This window comes from Gopherus evgoodei, chromosome 10, assembly GCF_007399415.2.
Source record: "Gopherus evgoodei ecotype Sinaloan lineage chromosome 10, rGopEvg1_v1.p, whole genome shotgun sequence".
Classification (NCBI taxonomy): Eukaryota; Metazoa; Chordata; order Testudines; family Testudinidae; genus Gopherus; species Gopherus evgoodei.
Genome location: NC_044331.1, coordinates 7,797,821 through 7,810,691, shown reverse-complemented (window position 1 = coordinate 7,810,691; position 12,871 = coordinate 7,797,821). Strand labels below are relative to the sequence as shown.

At 46.8% G+C, this 12,871-nt stretch overlaps 1 protein-coding gene across 7 annotated transcripts in view; it reads right to left on the bottom strand.

Moving 5' to 3' along the window:
• PCSK6 (proprotein convertase subtilisin/kexin type 6) overlaps positions 1-7,412 on the bottom strand; it is a 154,321-nt gene extending 146,909 nt beyond the window's left edge. For 3 of the 7 annotated variants that reach the window (XM_030577701.1, XM_030577707.1, XM_030577705.1), the window contains exon 1: positions 7,326-7,412. Coding sequence is in view for 1 of the 7 variants with exons in the window: in XM_030577700.1 (XP_030433560.1) it covers positions 6,101-6,115 (15 nt within the window). In the remaining 6 variants the exon portion in view is untranslated. Of the gene's footprint in view, positions 1-6,100; positions 6,764-7,325 lie in introns of those variants that run through there. The other 4 variants (XM_030577704.1, XM_030577706.1, XM_030577700.1 and 1 more) reach the window with 2 other exon arrangements.
• Between the last annotated feature and the right edge of the window lie 5,459 nt (positions 7,413-12,871).

Genomic DNA, 12,871 nt, shown 5'->3' with positions numbered 1-12,871 from the left:
TTCATTGTCCTGGGTGCTGCACAGGCCTCTCCCCCAAAGAGCTTCCATTGCAAGTAGACGAGACAGACAAAAGATGGGAGAAAGGAAGTATCACTAGAGTTGGGTTGAAAACTGGTTTCATGTCGCATGAAAATTTCTTAGATTTTGAAAAAAAATTCCTGCCTGAATCAGGACAAAACGTCAAAATCTTGACATTTTTTGCAATCTGAAAATCTGGCAGGAGTGGGGGAAATTGGATCAGGTCAGTCAAATCATAGTTTCAATCATTTTGAATCATTTCAGTTTTGACCTTTTTAAATAAATTAATGTTTTTTACTATAAATTAACAAATTTCTAAACAAAAAGGCATTTTGAACTGAAAAAGTTAACTTTTTGTTTTGAAAATGTCGAAACAGGACATTCTGATCATTTCAAAACTTTATTCAAAGTGGGAAACTCATAAACAGTTTTCAATTGGTAGTTTCTGATAGGCTTGGAGTTATACAACATGGGGTCCATTCTGTAAATGATATGCAAACCGAATTCCCATCTGAGATCAAGAGGATTGTACAGTTTGGGTTTATCTACATGGCCTTGAAATTCGGACTATAGGATGTGAATTGCAGTGCAAAGTAGCAGGCTGTGTTCCAACTGCCCCGTGCAGACACTGCTGGTGCAAACTAAAGCAGTGCTTCTCAAAGTCGGGCCGCTGCTTGCTCAGGGAAAACCTCTGGCAGTCTGGGCTGGTTTGTTTACCTGCTGTGTCTGCAGGTTTGGCCAATCGCAGATCCCACTGGCCATGGGTCGCTGCTCCAGGCCAATGGGGGCTGCGGAAAGTGGAGGCCAGCACATCCCTCGGCCTGCGCCATTTCCAGCAGCTCCCATTGTGCTGGAGCAGCGAACCGTGGCCAGTGGGAGCCGCAATCGGCCGAACCAGTGGACGCAGCAGGTAAACTGACCGGCCCGGACCACCAGTAGCTTTCCCTGAACAAGTGGCGGACCGGCTTTGAGAAGCACTAAACTAAAGGGTACTTAGTTCATGTCAACTTAGTCCTGTCTGAATGAGGACTAAGTTAATGTGCTAACTCTGTATCTTTTCATTCACACCAACAGCGTCCTCCCAGGGCGGTTAGAGTGCAACAATTTGATGCGCTCTGCAGTTCATGGCCCTGTAGTCCACACTGTGGCACAGCATGGACACAGCCTCAGGCCATGTCTATGCTACATAATTAAATTGAGTTACGTCAGCATACAGCCATCACAGTAATTATATCACTTGTGTGTCTACACTTTGCTCCTTGAGTCAGCAGTGCACATCCTCACCAGAAGCACTTGTATTGATTGTACTGTCAGTGTGGGGCATTGTGGGATGGCTCCTGAAAGCCAGTAACAGTTGACGTAAGCAACGCAGTGTCTATACTGACACTGCATCGAGCTAACTACATCAATCGTGACTCCACGCCGCTTGTGGAGGTGGAGTTATTAAGTCAGCGTAGAGATGTAGTTACGTGTCAGGAGTGAAATTTAAGAGCAGACAATTCCATAGTTATAGTGATGTAAGCTGCCTGGCATCAGCCTAAGTCTGTAGTATAGACCAGGCCTTAGTCTTGATAAGTGTGGTAGGAAGCAGGACTCTAAGAGCAGTTAATGGGGAGGGACAACACCTCAGCCTGCCCTAAGATAGTGTTATTAAACGTGGCACTGGTTGCTAGTCGAAGACTCATTGAGATGTCTTCAGAATTCACCAACATGGCCAGATCAGCCATCTACTGTCCATTCTCTTCAGTAAATTAAACATCAACTTTCCGGTAAGAGACAGTGAAGAGAGTGTTCTTATTTTTGAAGGGAGTGTTCTTATTCTGAAAGCTACTTATTAGTCCTCATCAGCCATAAATTACACTCCAAATCAGAATGAGCCGTACAACAGAAATGTTGGCATTGAATGGAAAGTCATATGTTTTAAGACTAGAAAAAGCATTTATTAAATACCAAACAGGATTTGAGTGTTAAAATGGATGTTACTAATGAGTCCAATAACGGTGGTTGTTTCTGCCAATTAAATGACAATTAGGGATCAATTATAAATAAATTAACCAGTTTTAAAATAATTGATTAATTGGGCCTTGTAAAACAGACTCAATCATTAACTAGCTGAAAGAAATACTCTTTAAAAAATTATTTCCATAGCTACCGGGCTGCCGAGCTGTGGCTATCTGAATGAGGGAGGATTTTAAACACCCTAAACAAAATACTGAAAAATTCTTCTTTGTAACAGTGAAATATTCCCGATAGAAATTAACCACAAAGGAAGGCAACTAACCCTAAATGAATGAGATTCCATAGGTCTCACAAACACCATTTAAAAAAGCATAGATCCAAGGAGTGCCACTAACAGCTGTACGCTTACTGCCTTGCCACATTTACCACCCATGCTATTTGCACCAGTTCCTGTTTTAAGTGGCAAGGAATACCGCAAAGACCACAGTGAAAGTAAATACCAGGATTCAGTAGGGGCCCACTTTATTAAAAATGGCACCCGCTCTGTGCTTACTGTCCGAGTGAATTATAATCCGGATCCTTTAGTAACAAGTGAGTGAGCATGAAAAGGAAATCAAGGGAAACCGACTTCATACAGCAAATGCATCCTTTTCAGACTGTCTCTCCTGTCCACTTTTGAGCAGGTTATTAGTGTACTGCACAAGTCACATTGTGCAGGACTGAAATTCTTTTCAAAATATTATCCTAGAGTTTTCTTTCAGCTTCTAGAGAAACAGGTCTCTTCCCTAGACACAAAATCTGCTTTTGCTCTAACACATTCTGCTCCAACAATACGACGCAGACTTTTGGGTAGGGATCAGAAGACAGGGCACTCTATTACATTAAATTTTTATAGGTGACTTGCAAAGTGCTTTTTTTTTTAAAAATTGAGCTTGTGTCGTTTTCTGCTTCATACTGAAGTCTAAAGAAGGCCTGATTATACTTTTTCCTTCTTCCTTTCTTACCTTAGGAATACCAGAAATGGCAATTCTGATCCCCCAACTTTTGCCGAGGACATATACTGTTAGCTTTTTACCTTAAGTGAAAGTCCGCAGGCTTTGAATTTTTAACAAAGCTTACCTTTCTCCAAATTATTCATTAGACTTTGGAGTTAAATAGCTGCAAGATAAAGTTTTACACAGCAATTAAAAATTCCTTCCCCTTCGATTTGCTTTTGTGATGTCATTAGGGTGACCAGACAGCAAGTGTGAAAAATCAGGATGGGGGTAGGGGGTAATAGGAGCCTATGTAAGACAAAGCCCTGAATATCAGGATTGTTCCTATAAAACTGGGACGTCTGGTTTCCCTAGATATCATCATATCACTACTTCTACACCATAGAGTCTTCCAAGCCTACACAGGACCTGAATTTCTAACACAGAAAAACAACAAAATTAAAAAAATAAACCACCCCACACCCCAAAACTTTTCGGGTCTTGCTTATAACATGATAAAAAAGCACACACACACAGACAAAAATAAGCACACAAATCCATTTCCCCCCAACTTTGCAGTTCACCTCTAAAACATTGTGCTACTTTCTTTGATGTTTTAGTCTAGAGAAGTTCCTCTTATCACTGTCTTTCTCCTCAGAAGTATGTTAGCAACTGTAACATATCTAAAGATTGGCAGCTAAGAGTCAATGGTAAAACATTCACCTTTCCAAAAGTGTGTAACTGTACAAAATGTTCAGTCAACAGAAGCATCCAAAAGTCTGCTGAAAGCCAGGTTTACCTTCTTTGTCTGGTCTCTGTGCTGCCACTTCCAGACAGTGTGTGGATATTGGTTTGATGCTCAAACGGGCTTAGATTTGAGAAGATCCTGCTGCCTGCTGTAGCGTGAAAGGCCCTGTCTACATGACAGCCTGGGGATGTGGCCAAGCCCGGCTTTCAAGAGCACACTTTGATATGAGTTTGAGGTGATAAATTTTGGACAGTGAGCTTGGGCTGGGTGTGAAAGTGGCAAAACATGTAGTACAATGCTGTTAACTCGAAACAGCTTTCCAAATCAATTCCTGAGAAACGTTTCTGGACACTGCCCGAGAAGGAGTGTACATGGGCCCAAAAGACACCCGGTAATTAAACAGGTGAGAGAAGATCGCTTACCCAGCTGTCTGGAATTTCTGAGAACCAGCAGCACCCAATCCATATCTTGCTGTCTGATGCAAGCATATATTTGGAGAGGCCCAGGAGCCTGAGTGCGTGGGTTATCTGGCTATGCAATCATTGACACTTGAACAATTACACTAAAAAAGCCTTTCGAGTTACCTCTTCCTCTGCGCATCCCATCTTCTCTGTGCTGTGTATTAGGCGGTAAGTGAGTTAGGGGCCAGCCTTCACTGAGAGCCCTGTACATTACTGGACCTTAACAAATAATATTAATTATTATTTACTATTTGTATTGTGGTAGAGCCCAGGAGTCCTAGTCATGGACTGGGACCCGATGGTGCTAGGTTCTGTACAGAGACTGAACAGAAATTGGTCTATGCCCTAAAGAACTTGTATAAGGTCTGTCCGATAACTCCTGCCAAGTTTCACCTCAGTGGCCTTTAGAAGTGAAACACACACAAACACATACACACACTCCATCTGGATCAGAAAGGGAAGAGTTATAACAGTGGAGACTCCTAACCCAACCCAACCCAACCCCCACTGAAGTGATTCTTTCCATTGACTTCATACAACCTGGCATTGGCCACTGTCGGAAGACAGGATACTGGACTAGATGGACCATTGATCTGACCCCGTATGGCTGTTCTTATAGAAAGAATCTTGAGAGATCATCTAGTCCAGCCCCCTGTGCTGAGGCAGGACCAAGAAAACCTAGACCACCCCTGACTGGTGTTAGTCCAACCTGCTCTAGAAAACCTCCAGTGACGGGATTCCACAGCCTCCCTTGAAAGCCTATTCCAGAGCTTAACTAGTCGTTTAATTTGAAAGTTTGTCCTCATGTCTAATCTAAATCTCTCTTCCTGCAGATTAAACCCAGTACTCCTTGTCTTGTCTTCAGTGGACATGGAAAACAACTGATCTCTGTTCACTAGATGACAGCTGCTAACATATTTGAAGACTGTTGAGGGGGGACTTGACTCAAGACTAAACATGCTCATTTTTATTAACCTTTCCTCACACATGGCCAGCTTTAGGCCTATTCCACCAATTTCCCTGAATTGGGCCCCACGCCTAAGAGGGCCCTGCGCCCAGTGAGAATCCCTTCCCTGGCTAGAGGTGCCTTTTTCATTTTTACTCACCCGGCGGCGCTCCGGGTCTTCAGCGGCACTTCAAAGGCGGGTACTTCGCTCGCTCCAGGTCTTCAGCAGCACTTTGGCGGCAGGTCCTTCAGTGCCACCGAAGACCTGGAGTGAGTGAAGGACCCGCTGCCAAAGTGCCGCCGAAGACTCGAAGCACTGCCCAGTGAGTACAAGCCCCAAGTGTTTGGTGTTTTTTTTAAAGTCACCCCTGCCGGGGCCTCGTCGAAACTGTTTGAATTGGGCCCCGCACTTCCGAAAGCCGGCCCTGTCCTCACAGGTCAGATTTTCTAAACCTTTGATCATTTTTGTTGCTCTCCTCTGGATTCTTTCCAATGTATATGCATCTCTCCTGAAGTATGACAGGGTACTCCGGTTGAGGCCCCACCAGTGATGATGGGCTCTTGGACCCTGCGAGGTGGGAGGGTCCCAGAAACCTATACATCAGTGAAACACAGCCTGAGCCCCAGTAGCTGGAGTTGGCTAGCACAGGCCAGACGTGGGTTTTTTGTTGCTGTGTAGACATAGCCGATAAGCGTAGCTAAGCTCTGGAAGAGGCATCCAAGGGAGGTTGTGGAATCCCCATCACTGGAGATTTTTAAGAACAGGTTGGATAAACACCTGCCAGTGATGGTCTAGGTTTGCCTGGTCCTGCATCCTCGCAGAGGGCTGGACTAGATGACCCTTTGAGGTCCCCTCCAGCCCAACATTTCTATGGTGTCACTCATTGGACTATCCTTGTTCAATGCAGGTTTTAGTAGAGGTGTTAGGATCCACTTCTTAAAATTCACTTTGAACCCAGCTGAGCAATGAGCTGAGGCACGTGTCCCAACTCACCTGTTCTCTCAGCATGGCCCAGACCGCCAAGCGTCCGCAGGTCCCAGCACACTAATAGCAATGCAGATCAGAGCGCAGGGATTCCCTCTTGCGCACAGGGTGCCTTCCAACTCTGAATTAGCAAACTGAGTAGCCAAAGGGGGAAAAGGCACCCAGTGGAGAGGAACGGGAGGTTCCAGAAAGCATCAAGATGTCTGAGTGCGTGTGCTGCTATGTCAGGCTGTATTTGCTCCAGCCTACAGCAACTGAAGCTGGTATTTCACCTCTTTAAAAATTCCTGGGGAGGAGAGGGGGTTTGCACAGGCTGCAATGCAATGAGCAGGCGTGGAGGAAGCTGGTGAGATGCATTCCGGCAGGGCCCGCAACGTCGTGGGACCGAAGGACAAATTATAACAGGGGAAACCCAAAAGGCTCGATTTCACTGATGGCCTGACAGCTCCTCAGAAGCCCTGTCTGTGTCAGTAGTGTGTCCAGACCCTGCACTCACGCCCGCCATTGGAGCCCTCACCTGCCACCCTTCCTGAGGCTCGAAAATTCACTCGCTGACTCCTGCTATGGCATCTGCCCAGAGCCTCCCTGCTCCCACTGCCGTACCTCTCTGACCCACTGCCATACCCCCGCCACCATCCTCCCGTTCCCTGTACCATCCACTCCCATGCTGTCCACTGTCAGATCCTGCTGCAGCCCTCCCTGTCCCGACCACCGCACCCTCGCGCCACCCACCCCGTGCCACCCACTCCCAGTGCCCTCCTTGCGTCCTGTGCCACCCACCCCTGTGCCCTCCCTGCTCCCCACACCACCCACCACTGTGCCCTCCTGCAACTAGAGATGTATTCCCACCAGCTGCATCCCTTTGCCTTTCCCCTAGAGACCTTCCCTCCCCTCAGGGCTCTCTTCAGCCACTGGCACCCATCCTGAGCAGGCTGAGGCCAGTTACTGGGCTATTACTGCCATCCTTTTATCTGTATTGCTGGAGTGCCTTGGCCGCCCAGTCCTGGGCAAACCCAGAACTGATGACAGAAGGGAACCGATGACTAGCATTAGGCCCTGTCATTCTCTAGGCTGAGCAGACTTTTCCCAGGGAAGTCGCAGGGCAGCAGTCAGATCATTTGAAGGGGAGGAGGCACAATTTGCCAGCACCGTTCACCATGGCCATCCTATTTCACAGGGGGACATCACAGCAATCACTGCGAGCCACTCCCACTTCTTCCCAGGTCCTTCCTACCTGAGTTTGTCCAAGGAGAGGCCCAGCGTGAAACAGAACGTATGGCACAGATCAGGAGTAAGCAGCAGCGGGAATCAGCACTGCACAGCAATTGCCTGCACTGTGCTGGCATTATCAGTGCCGCAGCTGCTTGCCAGGAGCCTTAGGACCACACCTACATGGCACAGGATTTTAATCAGCAATAGACACAGAGCTGGTTTTACTGAGTCAGCCACTTGAGTGTACGCACACACACACACACACACCTTGAGCACTTGCAGGGAAAGCAACAACAACGGGAAGACTGGCACCGCATCTCAAAAACTACCATCCTGGTGCCTGGCTTTGTCTCGGAGGTGCCTGCACTTATTGTGGGAAGCAGGGGAGAGCACATTATTAGACCACTGCAGCAGTCTGATTAAGGTGCGTTCAATCACAGATAGAAGCCACTTCAGCCAGGCAGCCTGCAAACAATCACTGAAAGGAGATATCACACAGGCGTTTCAGGGACCTCACACAGGAAGATATTTGGCTGCATGAGGATTTTGTGGCCAGAAAGTTGGCTAACAGGTTGAGTGGTGTTGCAGCACTGGAAGATAGATAAGAAACACTATTGCCTCAAGGGTGTATACTCCCTGTGGGATTGCTTCTCAAGTGCTTAAACAGGGCAGGCTGGGAGGGTGGAGCAGCTCTCCAGCGTGTCTGAAACAACCCAGAGTGCTGGGAAAGTGCCATGGGCCTTCATTTTCCACCACAGGGCCTGGGGAGATGGGAGGAAGCGGCAGTGAAGAGGAATGAGCAGCGAGCTGCTTGTTATAACCATTTCTCCTCAGACTGTGGCTCAGAAGAAGGACCAAGTGTTCTTTGCAGTGTTGGCGGAGCTGTGTGGGGCCCAGGATGAGAGCACACCAAGCTCTGAACCTACAGCGAGCTCTTCTTTAGCTCGAAAGTTTGTCTCCCTCTGCCCCCCACCCCCAACAGAAGTTGGGCCAATAGGATTGGCTCCCTAAAGGAATGGGCAAGTAGATGGGAACTTTGGAGGCCAGATCTGCCATGCTAAACTAGGGTCTTGTCTATACTGGAAATGCTCCAGTGAGTGGCACAGCTCCAGAGGTGCTGCTGTGTACACACTCACTATACTGCTGGGAGGTGTGTTCCCATCACAGTAGTTCATCCACCTCCCCGAGAGGTGGGAGCGATTCTTCCACGGATGTAGTGCTGTCTGCACTGGGGCTTAGGTCAGCTTAACTGTGTCACCCAAGGGGGTGGATTTTTCACACTCTTGAGCACCATAGCTGGGTCAACCTAACTTTTTACTGTAGGCCTGGCCAAGGTCGCAGTTGCTGAGAGCAAGGAAAAGGCTAATGGATGGGTACCACACAGGTGCAGGACTCTGCGTGGAAGTGCACTGCCCAGGAGTACCTGGCAAGATCGGTAGGAGGCTGAGAGGGGAACTATCAAGGAACAAAGCTGCAAAGTTAAACTGATTCCCAAATATCCCAAAATGAGCTGAAATCATGATGCAAAACACTACATCCAGCTGTTCTAGGAATCCACACAGTCATCCTTATACACTCCACAGCCGTGCAACTCAGATCCCTGTATGCTCCATGAACCCAGAGCGAGCAGGAAAGGGGAGCTAGCAGAACACCAGTGGGCTGGTATTCATTGACCCCACAAATCTAGCTACCAGCTGGCTCTACAATTCTTTTACGTCATGCCCCCTGCCTTTATTATTAATTTGTGTTATGGTAGCACCTAGTGGATGCCAGTGTGCCACGCACTGTGCAAACAGAACAAAAAGGCAGTCCCCAGAGTCAGGAAGGTGCCTTTGGACCCCTGGCCCTATTGGGTGCTGTCATGCATTGTTACTGGCTCCATTTCTTTTATACCTACTTTAGCATTCGGTGGAGTGGATGCCTGTAGGCTCACATTAGGGGAAGAAGATACAGGATCCATTCAGACCATGTTCTGTTAATCAACAGGAGCCAGGAGCTTCTGTGCTTTGTAATGTAATTGGGGTCTGGCACATGGAGCTAGCCAGACAATAGTGCTTGTTAGATTTCACTTTCCAGCAGGGAAATGAAACACTTTGATCCAGAGGGCAGCTTTTAAAACAGACTTGTCTGCTGATGTGCAATACAGAGTATGTGGATTCAAATGGAGTGTCTAGTACACAAGCTGGTAAGCTCACTACCTTTTTATTATTGTTATTTGTAACACAGTAGCTGACGGGGTGGGGAGGGCTTTAGCAAGGCACTGCTCAGACATATAGTAATTGCTTCTGCCCCACACAGTTAAAAACTAAGCATACAAGACAGAGCAAGGGTGTGAGGGGAAAGAGACACGGACAGCTGAAGTGACTAGCCCAAGGTCACATAGGACAGGACTAGAACCTTGATCTTTGGACTGCCCCAATCCAGACAACATCTTGGCCCTGGACCCCACTGTCTTTCTAAACACTGGAGACAGCAATGAGGATATTTCAGTGCAGTTTAGCACCCTGAGTGAGAAATGGTTTTGTTCAACCAGGGGTGGGGGCTGAGAAAGAGAAATCCTTTTCCCCAATAATGCAGCTGTTTCTGGCCGAGGGTGAGCTGTTGGTCACAGCTATCACAAACAGTTTAGGATGGGCAGTGAAGAGGAATACTACCTCCAATGGAAACTGCAAGGAGATGTTCTACCAGGAGAGCAGGAGCAATGCCCAGCTAGCAGTGGCCTGCTCTCAAGCTGTAAGTTAGAGATAGAGCACAAGGTCACGTTTTAAAACAACTCTTCCTCTGGGGGAATAGAGGAAAATTGGTTCTGCACATTATTCAATTCCACATCTGTTTATGGGCAAAACAGAATAGAGAAGCTGCATTCTCACAGCTCTGCAAAATCCTTGAACTTTCTCTTTGAATCCTAAGTGGAGTCTCTGGAACATTCAGATGGGAAACCAGATAAAGATTAACTACAAGCTGGATTATTTGCAGTCCTTGACTCCTTATGGGTGCACGGCTAACAAAGAAGAAGAAGAGGGAAAAAAAGCACATGGAATGAGACAAGAAAGAAAAACAGGAAGAGAAAATATAAGCAAGAACTTTAGTGGCCATAGGTTGCCTTCTGAGACCAAAAAAAGTCTGCACTTCCTTGTTTGTTTCTAACCCTTGAGACGGTATCAAGAATGCAGGACATTACATATTTTAATGAGATGGGGAAAAAATGAAACTGCAATGGAATTAAAGAGAGAGATAAGGGTTTGTCTTCAAATCTAGACTTACCTGCCTCACCCGTCAAGGGCTGTTGGCACCTGTACACTACCAAACTGATCCTATTTAAGTGCAGATATTAATACACAGTTGATCCCAGTCCACGTTCAGGCTGACTGGGTTCCTATAAGAATCAGATAAGCTCATGGAAGATAGGTGCACCAACGGCTATGAACCAACCCATGTTCTGGGTGTCTCTAAATCTCCAACTGACAAAAGCTGGGACTGGACGACAGGAGATGGATCACTCCAGTGCCCCAGTTCTGGTCATTCCAGAAGTACCTGCCATTGGCCACTGGCAGAAGACAGGATAGTGGGCTGGATGGCTCATGGCTCTGACCCAGTATGGCCACTTTTACATTATATTCTTAAGGATATTTTTTTAAAAGTTGCCCACTCTCACTAACACAGGGTCAGCGCCACCAGGGTTCGTTACCTTGGAAGCCTGCCAGAGACAGCTCAGCAGTTGTGTTTGGCACCTTGTAGGATCTGGCTACACTGGACAGGGTTCCATGGCACAATGGCAGCAGGTAGTGCCCTCTCCACACCAGCATTGCCCCAGTGTTGCCAGTGCCAGGGGAGCTCAGCCAGCATTAGCCAGAGTGGGACATACATGGAAAACAGGCAGACTCTGGAGAGCAGCTTTGGTGGCTTGTGGTACTATATTGCTTTGAGGGAGACAGCAAGTCAGCTCCAACTACCGTGGGTGCAGATCTCATTGGACATCAATGCTCAGCCAGAGTCGTTTTCATAGGGGAACCTTACGTTCGGTCATAGGAGCTTTCTTCCCAGACTCTCAATCCACCAGCGATTCGTCCACTTCAGAGGCCAGGGTTGTATTCTCAATCCTAGCCCAGGAAAACTTGGGAACTTTCATTCCTCTGAGCTTGAAAAGGAACATTCAATCCCAGTCTCCCATGTGCACGTTGCAATTACTAGCAACGCCAAAAAGTCACAGCAGCATTTGGGGAGATGCAGCCCTGCCATTATCGGATTTTATTTTCCATGATGAGGCGATACCAACTCCCATTGAATTAAAGGCCTGCACCATTGCAAGGAAAATGGTCGTTCGACATCTGAGTATTGTTAACCACAACAAAGAGATTCCACCTCCGTGGTCTGGAAAATCCCAGCTTTACCACTGTCAGGGAAAAAGTCAACTGGCCTTGGTCACTATGGGGAAAGAAAGCTTGGAACAAGCAGTCAGAGATCTTCAGTCCGAGTTCCTAGAAGATCTGCTGATCCACACACCCTTGGCTCCAACAAGTGTTTTCTGATGACAGTTTCTTTGATTATTTAAACCACATACCTTAACTGTGCAATTTGGGACTAAAAAGAGAGAGAAAACCCAATCTGAATCAGTCCCAGGCAAAAGCAACACAATTAGGAAAAATACACCAATCATTCTTAAAAATTCCAAGAGAGTCTAATCCAGGGCCTGGTCTACACTAGAAAATTAGGTTGGTTTAACTACGTTGGTTGGGGTGTGAAAAATCCACACCCGTGGGCAGGGTAGTTAAACTGACCTAAGTCCCTGTGAAGAGTGCACTAGGCTGATGAAAGAATTCTGTCAATCTTGCTATCACCTGCAAGGGAGGTGGATTAATTATGCAAGAGAACACCTCCCAGCAGCACAGGCAGTGTCTACATCAGGGGTCAGCAACCTTTCAGAAGTGCTGTGCCGAGTCTTCATTTATTCACTCTAATTTAAGGTTTTGCGTATCAGTAATACATTTTAACCTTTTTAGAAGGTCTCCTTCTACAAGTCTGTAATATATAACTAAACTACTGTTTATGTAAAGTAAATAAGGTTTTTAAAATGTTTAATACATTTCAACTAAAATTAAATTAAAATGCAGAGACCCCCAGACAGCCCCCCAGGACCCGGGCAGCGTGACTGCCACTGAAAATCCGTTCATGTGGCACCTTTGGCACGCGTGCCATAGGTTGTCTACCCTGGTCTACATTCAAGTTTTACATGTAGACAAGTCCCAGGTTACAAGCACCAGGTTTGCAAACTGTCACTCAGTTTAAACCATTTCTGCTAGCCGCCACATCTCTGAAGGAGAGAATTAAATAGATGCATGCACAACTTTAAAAAGAGAAACTGGAAACTAAAGTGCAAAGTTTACAGCCCAGAACAAATCTGTGTTGCTGGCTTGCTGCATCATAACCCCTGACTGCAAACATTTATAACAGGATGCAGCTAGAGGCGGATTCTCAGCTGTGTTCCATCTCCTTGATGCTGCTCCAAAAGCAGCCAGACCTATCCCAGCCCCCTCACATGCAGGGGCATTCTCACAGCAGCAGAGGGTC